Here is a 19,868-nt window from a genome sequence, read left to right as displayed (position 1 = left end):
CTCCATATCCCTACCACACTGGTTATTACACTGCTCCACTCCCTACCACAGCATTCCCCCCTCTGCCTTGCTGCAGGCCCCGAGGCGGCGGGAGGGTGCGCTCCGGAACCAGCTGACGGTTTTGCGTTTCCCTCAGGCCGAGCCGAGCAGCGGCGAGCGGCCCCGCCGAGCCCCGGCCCCATGCCCAGGGGGCGGGGGCAGGGACGCACCGCGGCCCGGGGAGCGGCCTTGGCTCCTGCCCGCTGGGTGCACCCGTCCCAGCCCCGGCGGGCCCTGCCCCGTCCTTTGTGCGGAGACCAGTTACAATGCGGCTCTGGGGCGACCCCCCGCCACAGCGCGGAGCGGAGCAGCAAGTCAACCTAACAGTGGTGGTGGTGGTGGTGGTGGTGGTGGTGGTGGCGGCGGCAGCGGCGCCGCCGCCGCCAGCCCGCTCTCCAGGCCCGCAGCCGCCATAGCGCATGCACCCCCACTCCTGCCCGCCCGGTCTCGCTTGGACGCCGGAAGGGATTTTGCGCCCTTCCGCCGTGGCGTCACGTGACATCCCCTTGGTAACGCAAGATGGCGGCGCCCATGTTGCTGCCCGAGTCCCCTCTGGGGAAGTTGAGGTGAGGCTGCGGCCACAGCCGGTGCCGGGCCTCTGGGCGGCCCCCAGGAAGAAGGGGAAACCGCCGGGGAGCTGTTGAGGAGGACCGTGGCCCGGCCTGGTGCGGGGCCGCCCGCCCGCCCTGCGCGGCGGCCGAGGCCGCCTCGCGGCCGGGCCTGGGAGTGGCGCAGCTACGTGCGGCAGCCGCCATGGCCGCCCGGCCGCCGCCGCGCGGGAAGGGGGGGTGGGCAGCCGCGGCCGCACTCGGTGCCAGGCGGCAGTTGGGAGCGCGGCCCCGCGTTCGGGGAGGGGGAGGGGGGCGGGGGCGGAGCCCGGGCCGGAAGCGGCCGCCGGTGGGGCCCGGCCGCGCCCGGGCGCTCGGCGCTGCCGGGGCGGGGAGGGCCACGGGCCGTGCCGGGCCCGGAGCGTGCTTAGTCCCCGCGCGGCAGGAGCGCCGGTGAAGGCCGTGGCGGGGCGCGGCAGCTGCCGGCATGGCGGGGCCCGTGGGGCCCGGAGCCGGCCCTGCCTGCAGCCTCCCGGGCGATCGGCTCCCTGGGCCGGTGCTGCCACCCGTGTGAGCCCCCAGCCTTGCGTTTCCTGGCGCGGCCTTGTTCGCCGGTGCTGCGCGGCCTAAGCCGGGAGACGCAACTGAGCCCTGATGCGGGTGTGGAGGCTTTTCCTCCTTGCCTTTCAGCAGTTTGCCCCATGAGCTCATGCTGCTGTGACCCGGGTCTGGAGAAGAACTGCTCTTCCTTCTTCTTTCCTGTACTTCAGTAGCTGATAAGAAAGCCTGGGAACTGGGAAGGAGGTCAACCCTCCCGTCAGATGTAGGGCTTGGTTCAGGGGATGAGAGTCCTGTCAGGCAGTTGACACTACAGGATGAGTCACTAGGCTTGCTGAATCCAAGTTGGAGGCTCAGATGTGGGCAGTGCACAGAAAGAGGAATTGCTCTTTGAGTGCAAGCTCTCAGGTTCCTGGAGCAGCAGCACAGCGTTGCTAATGACACAGCTGTGCAGATGGTGACTTTCTGGGTAACCATGAGTGGAAGGGGTAGAGCTGTGGGTGAGAGTTCTTGGCTGTCTGAGCAATAACTGTAGAATCTTCTAAAGTTACATAATCTGAAATGGCAAGATTTTGATCTTACTTGATGAGTTGAAGGTATCCCTCCTTCCTGTTCTTCTACTGCAAACTGGAGAGAAAAGAGGGCTAGAATGAAAAATGACAGAAAGTGAGTTGATATGGAGAGGCTTTTAGATACCTTGAGAAGTTTTAGCTATAATAAAAGCATAGTGCTGTTTGTAGGTGGGCCCTGGAGAGCTGTCAGACAGGCAAGGATCAGTGTGGCCAAGATTCAGTCATGGAAAAATCTGAGATCTGAGAATTACCTGTGGTGGTTGGTATGTGTGCTTTTGGTATCTGTATACCTTAAGACTGCTCTCTGTAGAGAATATGAAGGGTATCAAGATACCAAGAATTTCTGCCTTAGACAGAGACTCTTAGAATTTCACACTCTGTAGAAGAGAGAAAAACTAGAATGTGCAGAAAGGGATGCCAGAGCTTCAGGATAGGGAGATCTTCAAATTTTTGTTGCTAGTCTCATCTAGTGACCAAGTTTCAGAAACCAGGGCCAGCTGCTGCTGGCCACATGCAGCTCTAACAGCATAGTCACAGATTTTATTGAAATGTTAAATATCCCTGTAGAGTTACTGTTTCATATGGATATTTGTTAATTTTGAAGTTTGTGGGTTTTATATTGCTGATGTAATTGAATGCATTTATGACAATAAAATTCTTTGGCTGTTGTAACATAAAAAATATTCTGCCATCTTCAGCCATCAAAAATACAGAGCTATTCTGAAGAAAGAAAAGCGGAAAAAAAAGCGTCAGGCACTTGCCAAACTGAGAGATTCAGGTGAGCGTAAAGTGCATTTTATTGCATTTTGTATTGTCAGTCAAACTGGTAATGAATTTTTTTCTTGCCCCCCTGCCCCTTCTTTTTTTAACAAGACATCATTTTGTGTATTGCTGCCTATAACATCCAATCATTTAGATGCATTGTTTCATTTTTTTTTTCTCAGAAGCTACAGAAAAAGATGAATCAATGTCTGAGGAGGAAGAAGAGGAACTGGAAGAAGAGGAAGAAGAAGAAGAAGAAGAAAAAAAACTTGAGGCAGAAAGGTCAAAAATCTAGAAACTAAATATATGCAGTACATAGATTTCTAGTCAATTCCATTATGATAAATTAAAAAGTTGCGACATTCTCTGTAAAATAGAATTTATTTTCTATATTTTAGGGTATACAGGTTTTTTCAAAGTCTTAATATTTCTTATAGAAGTTCCTATTTTAAGGAGTATCAGATAAGCTGCAGTTAATGGTGAACTACAAAATTTGAATTGTATGTTTCGGTTATTTGGTTTGTCACATGAAAGTATGTGCAACAATTGCATGGATTGTGGATAGTCGTTACAATTTCCCTAAGTGGTATCTGGTTTTGTGGGCAGACAAAAACTACATGAGCAGTGGTTGCTAAGAGAAGAAAAGGCCCAAGAAGAGTTCAAACTTAAGAAAGAAAAAGAAGAGGCTGCAAGAAAACGTCAAGAAGAAGAAGAGGTGATGTATCAAATGAGGATTATAGTTGTGTCTGGCAGTAAGGAAAATTTACTGTAATATGTTCTACTTTTCCTTAGCAGACCTAGTTTTCTCAACATTGATATGTTTGAAAGTATACGCTCTTCTGTCTTTTTTTTTCCACTGTAGAAGAGCAAAATTAACACTTTTCTAGTTAAATTTCTTTTTAAAAAAAGGTTTTTCAAAAAGGTTTTTCTCCAGAGATTTGTTTACTTATGACTGAATGAAAACTCAATGATCAAAGAGTACACAACATGATAGTTTTTAACTTGGCTACAGTGATTTTAAAGCATTCATTCGTTTTCTGTATTTTTTTTGTCCTAAAGAGAAAGATCAAAGAAGAATGGGAAGAACAACAAAGAAAAGTAAGAGAAGTGGCACAGCAGAAGCAACAGCAGAAGAGAGAAAGAGAGGTGATTCCTGTAGTGGGAGGATAAACATGTTACATATCCTCTCACATTATCAGATGCAACAGTCTACGCATGTTAAAGAAGCATTTTATTCTATTCTAATTAGGAATGCATAAATGTTACTTCCTCTCTCCATTCTATCTAAATTGCTGAAAATATACTTCATCGATATAGATGAATCTAATGAATTCATACACCTGGAAGGATAACTAATTTTAATGTATCTGGTTGCTCGTAATACGTTTCCTCTGTAGTTTTTTTATGTCAGCTAAACATGAAGGTGCATTCTCAAAGCAAGTTCTGATATGTTCCCTTTTTGCATTTTGTGTTAAAGATAATCCTTATTTAATGTCTTATATGAACACAGTCAGTGTTGAAGAAAATTCCTGATGAGGGTATGGAATATGGCATTACATTGCTGCTGTTCCTTAACATAGTTCTTAATCAAAAGATATATTGCAGCTCTGCTTTACCTGACTCATCCAACAGGACGTATCTTTTTTTTTTCAGAGCTCCTTGGGTGGGAAAGAAAAATATACTGAAGATATTAGTCATTGATGGAATTTCTGTTAACTGTACATTCTTCCTAAGTTTTAGAATTTGAATGACTGGGATGTGAGATGCCCTGTACAAAAATCCAAAGTGAGGACTTTCATCAATAAGGGGGCTTGCAGTTTTCTAGGATCTGTGTTTTGTTAGCTTCTGCGCAGCTGCAGAAGTTACAGTGTTCCAGCCATTTCTGTTGGAGATGTCTTGCTAAAAATGCTGATTGGATTCACCAGTTTCCTGGCTCTAGTCGCAGTAGGAGAAAAGAAATGAGCAAAGAGTATTCTCTTCTGCATTTAATAGCTGACAGTGTCACTGGTTACATAACACTTCCACGATGAATGAGAAAGAACAGCAGTTTTTGTATTTCTTGTCTTACTTCCTGTTGTGTTAAGTGGCCCTTTGTCTCTTTGCATAGTAGGGAGAGAAAATGTTTGCATCCTTTATTTAAGGTTGAGATGTGGTTAGAAGAGAGTTGAACCACAGTAACAGTGGGATTTTGTTCCTTCATTCTCCTTGTCTCTGGGTTTGCCTGATCCCTCAGTGGGCTAATTGGTTCCCTGAAAGCTCCCCCTGGAAGCGGCTTTCTGTGTTTTCTGTTGTAGTTTTGTTTTTTTCTCCCCCTTGATGACTATTTTGGTAGTTTAGTGAGCTAAATTGGCTCATGGAGGGCATTGACAACCACCCAGAGGCAGGCTGTGGGAGTGCCCAGCTGGGAGTGAGCCACCCATTTCAGCAGCCAAGAGTTGTTGAATTGATTTGTTCTGTCTCATGAAATAGCATCTTACTCAAATTCTGATTTTATTAACTTATAAAAGTCTTTTTTTTCTCCCTAATACAGAAAAACAGATTTTCTGCCTTTTTTTTTTTAACAGCATGGATAATATGTGATATACGTGATGATTAATACCAGATGCTCTCTGGGTCCTCATTTGGATTGCATCTTTTTTTTCTACTTGTCCTTCCTCTTTGTTAATTTAATTAATTCTCTTCCAAATTAGCATAATGCTAGTATACATTCCTGTGTTGCTTTTGTATAAATGTCTTTATTTTTGGAACTTCCTAGAACAAATTTATTAGAACTGGTTTCAAGTTGGTCCTGAAAAGTGACTTTTACTGCCTTGTTCATCTCGCTTAGAGGAGGGAAGGGAAGGCATGTCCTCTCATCTTCTTTCTGTGTTTGCAAGACTAGATGAAGTAAAACTTAACAGGTTTCTGATAGCATTCTGATTCCCTAACAGTTTCCTAACAGTTACACATTTTACTTTAGCAGATGCTCAGTAAGCAACATGTTTTCTTTGTTGCAAAATGTTCTAATTTAAGAAGTTTGGCACAACTAAATGATCATGTATTTAACAGTAACTAAACAGGGTACTTAGTGCAATTTAAGTATTGAGTAGGTCAGTGATAGCTTTAAAAAAAGAGAGAAAATGCAACTTTAAGTTCTCTAGCAGTTAGATTAAAAAATTCATCTACATGAAAGTTGTCAGATGTATCCTTTAACAGCTTTGTAGTGTGTGAGGTACTACAGAGCAAAAGTAAAACTTCTGTTTTTTAAAGCAAAACCCATCAAACTTTCATTACATATAATCAGTATTGCAAATTAGGTTCTTAACTAAAGAAACCAGATGTTTTGCGTGTCCTCAGGGTTTTCACTAGTCCTGTGTTTGCACCATTTATAGGCAGCTGTGCAGAAGATGCTGGATCAAGCTGAAAGCCAGGTATGTTCAGAGACTTCTCAAAAAAAAAAAAAAAAGATTTAATTGCTACCTGATGTTTGCCTTCTAGCGTGTTGTCCATCTGCTCTGAAGAACTTTATGGCCTGAGTAAACTTAATATGTAGTGGTTTGCATTAGCTTCAAGTAATGTATTTATTGGATGTAACATAATTAAGCATATTTCTGGCTGTTTGGTGGCCATGAAGTTGTGCATGCTCATTCTGACTCGGGAATTCTGAGTCTAAAATGAATCTGGAAATTCTGTTTTGTATGCTGTTTAAAAACTATACATGATGGTATAATCGTGAGTTAGAATTCTAAATAAATCTGCCAGTCCTTCTGGGTGGCAAGACAGCTTGCTTTTTAACCAGATGGCAGGCTCTGAATAAAAGTATTCAGCAGCAGAGGAGGGCACAGCTCCTCTTCTTAAAAAAAAAAAGAGCGAGAGCGCGAGCGCGAGCACGTGCATGCTAACTGCTTGGGTGCTTGGAAGAGCACAGATCCCAACCTCGCAGTGTGTAGTAAGGAAAACTGCAGTCATTTTCTTTTGAATATTAGAGAGGTTGAATTAGTCTTTCCTTTTTCCTTAAAGAATAACCTGACTTTTTATCCCTGTCACATGGTTAAATTTGTGTAGATTTTTGTTCTGCTTAAACTGTTGCATGAATCTGAAAATTAAGTTCTACCGTAGTTACCAATTGTTTATTGAGTGCCATTAACTACATTGGAATTGCGTTGAGATCCAAATTATGGTTAAACAGTTTTTTTTACTCTGTAATACGAGTAGAAAACAGCTCTGAACTATTAATTGCCCAGAGCTCAAAACGTATTAGTAGCCATTCCTGCAAGGGAAGATGAGGAAATATAGTCTATTGGAGTCTTCATATAAAGCTTCAAGAGTTCAGGTACTCGGTTTTCACACTGTTGAAGTGACACTGCTGGTTTGTCAAGAGGAAGTTATGGCTGAGAGTAATGAGCCTGGTGGTAGGCTCAAATGCTGGCTTCAGGTAAACACATTTTTCAGTTGATTTAGAATGAGAACTTAGGCTGCTTAGCTTTACAAGTCTTTTAGCTAATAAAACAAAAATCCCCTTTTTAAAGTCTGTGTTCATTTTCTTTGTGGTCAGCCAATGCTTGCAACTTGATAATCACAATTTGAATTTCAGAAATCTTAATCTAATGGCCTTAGATAAGTAATATGGAGGCTTTTAACCACAGTACTAACTATGAATTTATTTTGTTGTTATTGTTGTTTTAATTCTGGCCTTTAGCAAGTTACTTTTTTCTTAGCCTTTCCTATTTTCTATTTGATAACCTTGCTGAGCTTTGAGTTGCTGCAAAGACAAATAAGAAATAGTCTCAGCCTTCCATCTCCCACATGGATTCACTAGTACTCATAGGTGACTACTGGAGTGAAGTAACTAACAAACTTAGATGAATGGAAAAAATCTGTTCCACTATGTGTAATTTTCATAGATGACAAAATTGTTGACTGAGGAGCAAATAATATCAACTGTGTTGGTTATAAAATCTTATGAAAGTTTGCCCTCAGCAAAATAAAATATTCATTTTGGTGAAATTATGAATATAGACTTGTTCTTAAAACTGAGCAATCATCATGAAAAAGGTTTCCATCACCAGAGACCCGAGGCATGGGACAGCTTTATAAAACAATGCTTAAATAGGTTCAAGCTTGCCTTCCTAGTAAAGGAGAGCTGATAGTTGCATGTGGATTTAATTGATATTTTTACTTTGACATTACGTTTCTTTATTCTTTTCTAACTTGTGTGTGTGGTCTTTTTTTTTTTGCAGCTGGAGAATGGTATTACCTGGCATAACCCAGAGCCCCCAGAGAATATAGGAACAGAGAAGGACAGAGCAAATTGCCCATTCTATATTAAAACGGGCTCCTGCCGATTTGGAGACAGGTAATCAACTGAATATTTACCAGCATAAAAATGTTCTGGAGGAATCAATGGGAGGCAGCTCCATTAGGTCATATGCAAACTGAAGAAATCTTGCTTTATAAATTACTGCCATGTATTTGGATGGGATATCCATTCTGGAGATAGATATTGAGAGCAAACCCATTGCCTCACTGTAATTGAAGTGTCTAATGTTACGGCATATTGAGAATACATTCTGATTCCAGTGGTCAAACTGACTTTACTTCAGCTCAGGCAGATGCACAGATACATTCAGTCAGAATATATTTGATTTCTGCTGTTGGTGCAGGTCTGAAGGAACTGATCAGATGAACTGGTCAGGTGATGATGGTTTTTGTCTTGACTGATTTGCATTTGCAGCACCTTTTTTTTAAAAAAAAAAAAAAAAGCCCCCCCCCCCCCCCCCCACACACACACAAACACAAAAACTGACCAGAGGAAATTAGCATACAGCTGCACAGTTGGGAAAGGTGTTGTGTAACTTCCAGAATTCTCCTATTTGTATGCTGCGTAAGTGTGATGTATTCATTCTTGAATCTCATATAGTGTTCTGGCTGCCCAGTCTCAAAAAGGAAATAGAGTAGAAGGTAAGAACAGAGAAAGAAAACAAGATGATCAGAGATAAGGAACAGCTTCTGTAGGAGGAGTGACTGCCTAGTCTAGGCTCTTCATTTTGGAAGAGATGATAGAGGATGGATGTAGTAGAACAACATTGAACTCATGAATAGGATGCAAAGGATTATTTGCTTTTATTATGAAACTGTTTAACTAGCTGTCCCTGAGCTTTTACCAGCTTAAAAGAAACTACTTTTTTTATATGCAGCGTAATTGCAGAACTTGTTGCCACAAGATGTGGTGGAGGCCCAAAGTACAAATAGGTTCATGGAGTTCATCAGTGATGATTAAAGATGATGACCCAAATGCAGCATCTGGCTAGGAAGTCCCTGAATTTGCGTGTTAAGGAGGAACACCAGGATACCTCAGCAGGGAAAGACTGCAATACCTATTAGATGAACCTTCAGCATAAACCAATAAGGCCATTTTTATTAACTTGTATTGCTGAAATATATGTGGTCCATCTATTTTAGTGTTTTTGTCCTAAAAGTAATTTGTTTTAGAGTGATATTATGGATAATTATGTGATAATTTAACTCTGTGGAAGCTTCAAGTCTATATCTGGTTTCTATTCTGAAATAAGGGCTAAATTCTTAAACAAAACTTAGGCCAGCTATTTCACTGCAGACAGTGTTTTTGCTGTCTAACTTTTAATGTTTAGTTCTTTGTCATTTTTGTAGTGTTTCTGTTTTGGGACTATTTAATGGAGATAACCTCCTTTAGTTGATTGTAGATTGGATAAAAAAAACAGTTTTACTTCAAAATGTTGCTTTGAACTGTGAACAGACTTAGTAAATTAATACTGAGAAACGTCATGTTCTGCCCCGTTTCTCTTGCCTGTAGTTGCTGGCTGATTTCAACTCTCTCTCCTTCATCATCTTTCCTCCTTACATACCTGCTTCTTTCCTATTGTGGTCATTTCAGCCAATGGCATTGACCGTAAGTCTGTGACTGAGATGCAGCTAGCGTAAGGACTGGAGAATGGTGTGGAAGCTGAAATGGACAAGAATGGTGATAATTCACTGCCAGTATTATCAATAAAATAATAGTTGAATCTCATCAAAGCTAACAGTGTTTTGAGGAAGGTTAAGCTGTTTGCATTCATCTTTATTAATTTCCCCAGTAATTCAGTCCCTAATATATGTAATACTTGTTTTTGCATCATTTTTCTTGGGGTTGCTATTGTTCTGCCATGCACTGTTCACTATGCAGCACTGTTCTGTCATTCTGTGTACAGACAATATTGTTTGGATATATTATTTTGAGTTCTATAATCCCTATAGAACACTGAAATAAGGCAATTTTAAAAATTACAGTAAAACTCATTGTCTTTTTTTTTTTTTTTTTTTTTTTTTTTTTTTTTTTGAACACTTAAGTTGTAAAGTGGAAAGTATGAGTCAATTTCTGACTGATTGGATGTTAGGAGAAATTTCCTATCTGAAGTCTAGGCGGTAACAGCCCATTTCAGGACCTGACTTCCTCCCAGTTGCCTATGCTTTGCTGCTGCTAGATAAGAGAGTAGACTAGTTCGACTGTTGTTCAGATCACGTCATGAAAAGCAAAATGTATTAAAGAGTGCATGACTCAGTTACTTGGGGAAGTGTTTGAAACTGAGATTATAAAACACAGTGAAATAAGCAGGGAGGCTAACATCTGTGTTCTTACTAAATCTAAAAGTTTGTGAGGGAGAACTGTTTTTTAGCATGTGAGGGAGTTAGCCTGAAGATGATATGCAATAAAGGAGATCTAATACTTTTATGGTGGCCAGGAAGATGCAGATTAAGGCAAGACTTCTTCATAACAAATATTTATTAAATAGTAGAAAAAATGCATCTGGTACTCTTGCAGCTTCAGGTCTAGACCTGCCCTGCCCCTCCCTTCCCCTCCCCCCTGAAATTGATAAGAATAGTTTCAGTAAAAGTTGTTTAATTTGCTAATAAAAGAGCAGAGACTTTCTTTAAAATATCTGAAAAGTAGTATTTTTATAAAGGCTTTCAGAAATGGGGAAAGCATTCAAGCCAAAGAAATGACTTTGATTCTTCATATATCATTTAAGTGTATAGTTTTTGCAGACCAGTGCTTTTTTTTTGTAAGCAAAAAGGTCTTAATGCTTTCTGCCATGGATAATGTGGAAGCTCCCTTCTGAAAAAACTATTTTAATAATTGAAATATGGCAGTTGTCCACTAATGAATCTTCTTTTGTAATGCAAAACTGTTACTCAAAATGGCAAGTGTTTGCAATTTGAACGGGTGCAGCTTTTGCTGAAAGTGAAAATCTTTCATTTTTCTTCCGTTACTGCAAATATCCAGGTGTTCTCGCAAGCATAACTATCCAACATCTAGTAAGACGCTACTTGTCCGAGGAATGTTCCTTACTTTTGGCATGGAGCAGTGCCGGAGAGACGACTATGACACGGACGCGAGTCTCGAATACAGTGACGAGGAGACCTACCAGCAGTTCTTGGAGTTCTATGAGGACGTTCTCCCTGAGTTTCAAAATGTGGGGAAGGTTGTTCAATTCAAGGTATGCATATGAGTGCAGCAGCTTGTTAAATTTTTAACATGCGTCATGTAAGGTGTGTTTTACTAGTCTTAGCTGGAGTCCCATGCAGCATGCCATAGCTAAATTCCGTGTACATTAGAGAACTATATGGTATCTTTAATACAAACTGTGCATTTCTTATGGCACCTGTGCACCTGTCACTGCCATTTTGGAGTATCGTCTTATTCTGGATAAATCTTCTCTCCCCTCACCCCCAAACTTTTTATAAAAATCTTATGCTGAGGCAAATTTGCAGGATATGCATGCAGCTCAATAATCCACTTACCTCACAGTGCCCTCTTTACTTAGCCTGTGATTGACCCCAGAGGGCCTAGGGACTGGACTTTTAGAAAATATAAATGTATGTCAGCTATTGCATGTGTGCCACTTAAAGCTATGCCTAAGGAATGAAATAGTGGGGGTGTAAAATGTATTTGGAGTATACATCTAAAGAATGTAATTTTAGGACTGTTGGAATAAAAAACCCAGATGATGATGAACTGGAAAGGTAGTAGATATTTCAGTAGCAGGAATTAATTTGAACTGGCTGTACTAGAAAAAGGTATATTATATAAATGGCGTTGAGATATTTCATCCATCCTGAGTTTATGCACCTGGTTTGCTGAATCTTTCCTGAATTCTCCACATTTATATTCTGATTTCTTACGGGGGAAGAAGGTGGAAATGGAGACCTCGGAGATTAATGATGTGTATTAACGGTCACAGGTTGCCGCAAAAGGTGTAGCTTGGATTGTGAAATATCCTTGTAGCAGAATCTACTGCAGCATCCCATTCTGCTTGCCACTCCTGAATGTTTCCATGAAGTCACCAGGAGGCACGCAGTGCCTTTTTTCCTTTTGTTTCTTGCTATTGACAATTGCCTCAGAATTGAGATTTTTATTAGCGTTTCAAGCAAGAGGAAAGTTAAGTAGAAAAAGTACAAGACAAAAAGCAGAAAAGAATTTTCAATAGTTGTATTTATGAGCTTTATAAGTAAGAAAGCTCCACTTGTGTGGAAGAGTATCTCCTCCTTATTTTGACTCATGGAATATTAGCAAATGTTGCTCCATCCTATCAGGTGGGATATAGAGTCTTAGTGGAGTATGGGTTGAAATGCTGTCTTACTAAGTTGAAGATCTGAGTTTTATGCTCATCTTTGTCGTGTAATATGTAAGTATCTGTTAAGCTGCATGTACTTGGGTCTGTATAGCTAATAATCAAGTAAGAGTTTTTACCGTGGCATTTCTCAGCTTCTGAAGTAATTGTGCAACTGTAATTTGATTCTCGTGGGCATTTTCATTTTATTATAGATGCTTAGAAATTGAGTGTTGGCTGCAGGGATCTCAGCTGTGACTGAGCAGAATCTCTGCTGCCATTTGGAATCACATTATACATGCCTTTCTTTCAAGGGACTACCATTTCCAAAGTAGCCTGGGGTTTTATTCCTGTTGTTCTCTCTGGAGCGCTATTCCCGAATCTTACTGGAAGATCCTGACAAAACACAATTCTTGTGGTTTTGCACCTAAATGTGTCCATGGCAAAGTCATTCTTGCTTGTTCTTGTGTTGACATTGTTATTTATCTCAAATAGTTCATCTACTTGTTCTGTAATATTTCATTATATAATTGCATGCTGTTGTTCTGGAAGCCATTGCCTAATCCTGTGCTCTGAGGGTGAATCAGGGTTCAGCGATGAAAGAAGCTGTTTGCCTCATTTGGTGTGGAAATAGGAAAAGGACTGGAGACAAAAGAAGCTGGTCTCACACTTCTGCCATGAAGAACTGTGTTCTAGCCTGCTTGGGCCTGCCCATCTCAGAATCCCTGGCAATTAGTAACAAGCTTTTAGAAGTAAAATTGTGTATTTTCAAGATATTTAGATATACTTGGAACACTAAATTCTTATGAAAAATGTTTCAGAATTGGACATTCAATGCTTGTGACTTCAGCTTTTCTAGCTCATCTTGCAGGGGCACTGTGTAGCTAAACTGTTCTAAAGATTCTTTTACTGTAATGAATCCCACATAAAAGCTAATGAGGATACTAATAATTGTTTTCAGAGCAGGATTTGGCTGTTGCTCAGTAGGGTTGGTGCAGACTTAAGTGCAAGACAGCAGCCTATAGGCTGTCTTGTAGACTAAATGAAGCAGAGGTCCCAGGGTTAATCAAAGCAAAATGCTGGAAGCATTCAGGTGTAAACCAGAAGGGCTTTTCTTCAGTGCTTTTATTTGACTAAAATTAAGTGTTCAGATCAGAAGAACTGCAAATCATGTATATGTTTATATTGCTATGCTGTCATAAATCAGAATGGTTGCCAACTCCACATACCTGAGCTGTGGTATAGCATAGGTCTTCAATTGCCCTAACTTACTGTTTCATTCCCTTTAGGTTAGCTGCAACTATGAACCTCACCTGCGAGGAAATGTGTATGTCCAGTATCAGACGTAAGTACTTTGCAGTCTTACCAAATTTTACAACTAAAGTCCAGAGCACAGTAATGAATGTTGTTTATATAATCTGTGCAGTTCATTCTCGCACTGTAATGGGATCACCAAATTGGTAAGTGACATCTTAAATATCACAGAGTGGTAATGTTACATGCTGCTTTTTCTTTGTAAAGGGAAAAGGATTGTCAGGCAGCTCTTGCTCTATTCAGTGGACGATGGTACGCAGGACGACAGCTTCATTGTGAATTTTGTCCTGTGACAAGATGGAAGACTGCTATATGTGGTGAGTCACAAACACTTAGAAAAGAGAATGTTTGCTACTGAAAGACTTTACTGAAAAGGAGAGAACTGGCCTGTGGCTTTCAGAACCACCTAATGTTGCAGTTCGGTTTCATTTGTGTTTGGAAGACAAATAACACTTGCTTGTGTAGATTTAGAAAGGAAAGGGAGTATACATACCGTGTCACCTAAGTGCCCAAGTCATCCTAGTAGATGTATCTTGGATGGGAGAAGAAAATTTGGATCCTAGCTTTGCATATATTAGCGTACAGGAAGTACTAATGTATCTCTTCCAAACACAGCAACAGTTTTTGAACCATCAACAGTTCTTAGCAGTAACTATCAGGTTTGATTTCTTTACATTCTTAGGAAGATTAAGGTAGTAAAATTATTTATGAAAAATGTTTTAAACTAAAGCCTTAGTAGCTAGTTTAAATACATGTTAGAAAGTTAATAGTTAGAAAAGCAACTACTGTAAAAATAACCTTGCATGAATTGAATTGATAGATCCTCAGATGCATTTTTTTCTGTTGCAAGAAGCAAAATGCAATGCATTAAGTTTCTTTCCAGTAGGCACATAATGAAGGAACAAATTCAATAGTTAGGCCTGGTTCATAATTGCATTTATGTTCTGTTTGTGATAGACTTAAAAAAAAAAAAAAAAAAAAAAAAAAAGGCAAACCCTAATAATCTGTTGCAGGCTTATTTGAAAGGCAGAAGTGTCCAAGAGGGAAACACTGCAACTTTCTTCATGTATTCAAAAATCCAAACAATGAGTTCTGGGAGGCCAATAGAGACATACGTATTTCTCCTGAGCGGACTAATCAGTTGTCTAAAAACTCTGAAAGGAGAAACAGAACAAGCCATCGTGATGACTATTACAGCCGGTCGAGGAGAAGGGCCAGCCCTAGCCCAGAACATTCTTACCGGAGAAATGGAGAATCTGAGAGAAAGAAAAATAGCCGCAAAAGCAAGAAAAGACGCCGGTCTGGCAGGTCAAGAAGTCGAGAAAGGAGGAGATCCCGCAGCAGAGGGAGGAAGAGGAGAGGTCGTAGTCGCAGCAGAAGTCATAGTCGAACACGCAGTAAGAGCAGAAGTCGGAGTTCTTCTCGATCCAGGAGTAGGGGTAAAAAGAGATCAAGCAGCAGAGGAAAAAATAGTGAAACTCCTAAAACAAAGTGAGAATTACTTTTAGAAATTGCTAATTGATCAAACCTAGAGCTGACAAAGAAATCTCTCCAATAGGGCACCAGATATATTTGAGTTACAAATAAAGTGTTCTTGCACATTAAAATCAGTTTCTTCCTAATAAAGGAACCTAGTTTATTGTGTGCTAAGCTTCAGAAAATTAAAAGTTTAAGTCCTATTAAGGTGTGAATGTCAAGTACTCTAGCTACTCTGTCCCTCTGAACTACTGCAACATCTGGATGCGTACTGAGTACAAAATAGAAAGAGAAGTAAAGCTTATTTGGTATATGCTAATTTCTGTGTTATGTGTGTGTTAAGTGTTCACTGTCCCCATAAGGAGTTAGTTCAGAACAGCCAGTGTGCTGTAAATTCTCACCACAGCATACTGCAAATTGAAGTTTGTAAAAGACAGCCATATATATTTACCGTATATTTATGGGAAATCTTGTTCTAGACAAAGTAAATGTAATCATGTTATGAGCTGGAGAAAAGGGATCTAAAGCTCCAGCACAGAAGAAACCTCACTGTTTTATTGTACAGTACTTGCCCAGTAGGAGCTTTGTGGTCACAATTGTTGGATTATTCTCTCTCCTGTGACTGAGCTGCTGAGCTAACTGCCTGTAAGGATTGCAGTTGACCAAAATTAAGTAGGAATTACACAGAAGAACAATCACTTTATTCAGTACCTTAATCCCCAACTAAGAGTGGACACCATGCACTTGTAATCCTGGAGTGAAAACAGAAAATACTCCTTGTTGTATAGCATTTGTTGTTGAAAACAACCTGCCTAACTTTTGATGCAGTAGTAGAAAAAGTGTAAATCTGGTAACTGAAGATGCAAATGTAGCAGCAAAGGCTAAAGATGATTGCAAAGATCTTGCAGAGTGGCTAAAGAAACTAAAGGATTTATACCTGAGATAATACTTCAGTTTTTGTGGGAGGAGGGCTTGGTTAAAGTGTTTTTTAGGCTTATTTTATAAACAAGTTTCAGGCACCCTACTGCCTAGCTTCCCTGCAGTCAAGGTGGAGAGTAGGGTATATAAAAATGAAGTTATCAGGACAAAACTTTTTTGAAATGACAGCTATATTAGCAAAGTAACTGTAATTAGCAAAGTCTTTATAAATATTTCTTCGATTTTGAATGAAAAATTTGTGCTGTTAAATGAACTTGTGCTGTTAAATGAACTGTACTTCACACTGCTTAACTTCAGGTATTTAACTTAGGCATCTTTATATATTCAGAGAGAGAAGTGAGTATCTCCCAAAAGAGTTCTTGGCACTTTAAGGTGCAGGTGCTCTGAACTGTCTGCAGAGGAACCTCCCTCTCTTCAGCCTTTCCAAAGAATTTTAGGGTACAGCTGAGACCACCTAAGTTAGAAGCCTAAAGTAGACAGGAAATACTCCCGAATAGGTATTTGTTATGGCTTCAACAATTTAGCATAAATTCCAGTAGAAAATCTGGATATCCAAACTTTACTATAGCATTCCTCACAGCAAGAACTTTTTTCCCCCAGGATAGGTAGAGTGAACATTTGCTTCTGGATATATAAATATATATATATATATATATATATATTTTTGCTTTTCTAAATGCATACTGCACCTAGCATGCTGATTATACATTTTCCTCCTTTCATGTGTAACTGTTGTCCAATATGGAGTAATACAACGGAAGTGCTATATATTGATGTTCAGTTCAAACCCGACTTTGACTATATATTGTCATAACTATAGGCAGAATTGTAGCTTAGTTAATTTGATTAAATGTTTTAGTTATTAACAGATGTAGGAATTGTAATTTAATAGCATAACTTTTGAAATAATGTAACTTCATTTGAAAGGCCTATTTTGAAGGATAGACAGCACCAAGTTTTAAATTATATTTGAAAAATTTGTGACAACCAGTTTCTTATACTGTATCTTTTCTGACTGGACCTTTTAAGGACAGATTTTCCCCAAGGCTTCAGTTTCTGCCTAGATGCTCACATGTCTAGTTCGGGCACTTAACGCAGACTGTGGCAAACTCAGGTTCAATTCCCTGAAGTAGAATTGAACTGGTATTTCCTACCTGCTGAGACACATCACCAACAGGCTAATAAGATACTCATTTTCCCTGGTGCTGCCTTGCTTCCCATAACTAATATTCTGGTAACCTAGCCAGCTGGTTGCGTCTCTCAGGTAGAAGATGTAATATATGCTCTCTGTTTCAAAGGGAAGGAGCCCTCCTGCAGTACGTTGTATATCCTCTTGTGTCATGCAGCAGGCTATTGCCAAGCATTATCTGTGGGAAATTAATCACCAAGATCAGACAGAAGTGAAATGGGTGATGGGATGCTTATTTATGAAATTCTGTTACAAGTCAGGTGAAATGAGCAAAGTAAGCCTCTGTGGGATTAGAAACCAAGTGCCAACTAAGACCCATGTGAGAATTCCATAGATAATTAGGCTCATTCCCAGAGTTTTGTAATGGGATCTGGGAAGCTGAGCTGCTCTTTCTTTTTGTTTGTTTTTAAATCTTACAATAAAAAGCTTGCTCAGAGATGCATGTAAACAATTAAAATATACTTTATTTCTGTTACTACAATGGCTGAGGCTTCAGCTTTTTACTTGAGATCTGGATCCAAAATTACTGGCTATACCCATGTACCCATGCAGCACAGGATTGGTAGCTGTAATTATAATTCACTTTCACATGCAATCTGTTTAATACACAGAAATTGTGTGCTGTAGATCTGACACTTGGTATGCATTTGTTAGCATGAAACCTGGAATTCAACCAGTTTTCTAACTTCAAAGTTCATATATTTCAGTATTGTTTCCCTACTTCATAATAAGCTTAAGTAGCGAGTCATATGCATGGTTTTGTGTTTCCTTGTTAGCTGAGCTATTTATTCTGAAGAGACAAAGAGACTAGAAGTTCTTAAATGTTAAGCTTAATTCTTTTTTCCAAAGGGGAAAAGCCCCAGAAGAACACAGAAAGGATTTAAATTTGCAAGGAATAGCTTGTTCGCACTGTGGATTATTCTGCATAAGCAGACCTTACAGAATGAATTGGCCAAGTTTATTTTTCTCAATGACTGCTTAAAGCAGTGGCTTTCAAAAACATTTTTTTTTTTGATCACAAGTTCTGCAGGAGCAGTTAGAGGATCAGTTAGGTGCTTCAGGTTGATTGCAAAAGCAGGTATTGATGCAGAGCTGCAAGAAGTGGCTTGGGGCAGCAATGGGGCACTTAGCACCAGGGCCTGGAGGACGGATGATTATGACTAGACATCCCTGAAAGGCAATGTCAGAAGGGAGAGCAGAAGCTGTTCCCACCTTTCTCCTGTCGAAGGTACAGTGTGTGCTCAAGCCTGAAAGTAGGATAGCAGTTTTCGAAAACCAGAAGAGGAATAAAGACAGCATGGTAGGCCCTGCTGTAAGTGCACCATACTTCATAAGCACAGAAAGCATTACTGCCTTGCAGTGTTTAGGCAGCAGGGACAGGCTTACAGCCCAACAGCAGCATTGCCCTTGAGTTCACACTGGTGACTGCTTCCATATGATTTCCCTTTCCCCAGTGCCAGCAGTGCTTGCCCAGAGCAGCTGGCTACCCTCACACTTGCGGCAGAAGGGTTAGTCCATGTTCACACGCTGAATGCAAGACTTGCTTTTACTGAGAGGAAGCAAGCACACATGTGAAAAGGCCTTTCCTCTGCTTAGAGAGGTAGACAGTCTGAAACACATCCTAAATAACTTTCCAGCTTTATCTCCTTCACTAGGAAGTCCTTCTCAGATTTAGTTTTGCATTACCACATTTGGTTTATCAGAAAGCACCCCATAGGTTTAAACCCCATAGGTTTAAAAAAACCTATACCAGTAGAATCATTCTTGGGGGCACTATTTTTCAAAAGAAATACAAAAGCCTGCTAGAGATGATACTGGTTCCTGTTCTGGATCAGCAGTTCTTGCAAAAATGTGAAAATCTATGCTAGTTAATAACTTAAAACTTAATTTACTTGCCTACATCATTTAAAGAGTGCAGCTGATTATACTTTCACTGTGAGTCTGTGATTTCTTTGTAATTAAAAGGAAGTCCCCTATTACTCCACATACCCTTCTGTTCAGCACTGATGTATCAGTTAGCTGGACGCAATATCATTCTCTGATACAAAAAAAAATACTTTGAAATGACATTGAGAAATTACAGTTCAATAAACTATGAGACTGATTAGAAAGCACCCATTACAAGCATAACCCATTGAACACAGTAATCTAACAAAGGCAGCCGTAGGGTGACTATCATCATAGAGTTACAAACTCAAAAGGAACAGCAGATATTTAGGAAGGGCCTTTTCAATTTAACAAGGACTGTAAGATTCAACAGTGAAGCTGAAGACACTCAAAATAATCACCTGACTAAACAATTTAGAAATTGTAGTGGATTCTTTAATTTCTGAGAGAAGCAGGGGGGTTCAGATAAGACAGGAAAACTAAGCAGCAAAATCTTAATTTCCCATTAGATTCAAGAAATGCCCTAAGAGGGTAAACTTTCCCTATGTTCTTGCTGATAATGTGTCTACCAGTTCAGTTCTTTTAGAAAGTGTGAGAACAGATTCATCAGAGAAGTTTTTGGTTGAAGCTAGGATTGTGAATGTTGCATTGACTTGTTCATAATTCCATGTAAGGAACTGAATATCAAGTTTGTATGATCCAGAAAATGCTCAATCAACACATGGTTAGTTTTAATTTTCAAATGAACTGGTACTACCACATCAATTAAACATCTGCTTTGATAGATTTCATGTTTAATGTGATAAGCCCTCCGAAAACTTGCTAATTTATTGCTTTCTGTAGAATTTAAATGGATGTAAATAACTAATCTTGGACACAGTACATTCGCACATTTTTTTAATAAAGTGCTCAAGAGCAGGTTAAGCACTAATAAAATTTCCCTCTGTTTTTTTAAGCTAGTACTGAGTAGCCTGTTCTT

The 19,868-nt window shown here is 40.1% G+C and overlaps 1 protein-coding gene across 4 annotated transcripts; it reads left to right on the top strand.

Moving 5' to 3' along the window:
* The first annotated feature begins 448 nt into the window (after window positions 1-448).
* ZRSR2 (zinc finger CCCH-type, RNA binding motif and serine/arginine rich 2) lies at window positions 449-19,844 on the top strand. 4 transcript variants are annotated; one of them, XM_026120721.2, is made up of 11 exons: window positions 449-605; window positions 2,416-2,495; window positions 2,662-2,761; window positions 3,086-3,194; window positions 3,539-3,625; window positions 5,851-5,889; window positions 7,699-7,814; window positions 10,758-10,971; window positions 13,374-13,429; window positions 13,606-13,715; window positions 14,412-19,844. In XM_026120721.2, exons 1-11 carry the CDS (start codon window positions 559-561, stop codon window positions 14,891-14,893), a joined length of 1,440 nt encoding a protein of 479 aa, XP_025976506.1. In that variant the 5' UTR covers window positions 449-558; the 3' UTR covers window positions 14,894-19,844. The 4 variants fall into 4 exon arrangements, with proteins under 4 accessions (XP_025976506.1, XP_064355808.1, XP_064355816.1 ...); XM_064499738.1 differs by lacking the exon at window positions 449-605 and adding an exon at window positions 1,014-1,157; XM_064499746.1 differs by lacking the exon at window positions 449-605 and adding an exon at window positions 1,208-1,811.
* Window positions 19,845-19,868: the final 24 nt, after the last annotated feature.

Source organism: Dromaius novaehollandiae, chromosome 1 (assembly GCF_036370855.1).
Source record: "Dromaius novaehollandiae isolate bDroNov1 chromosome 1, bDroNov1.hap1, whole genome shotgun sequence".
In the NCBI taxonomy this organism is placed as follows: domain Eukaryota; kingdom Metazoa; phylum Chordata; class Aves; order Casuariiformes; family Dromaiidae; genus Dromaius; species Dromaius novaehollandiae.
This window is presented reverse-complemented; position numbering and strand designations above follow the sequence as displayed.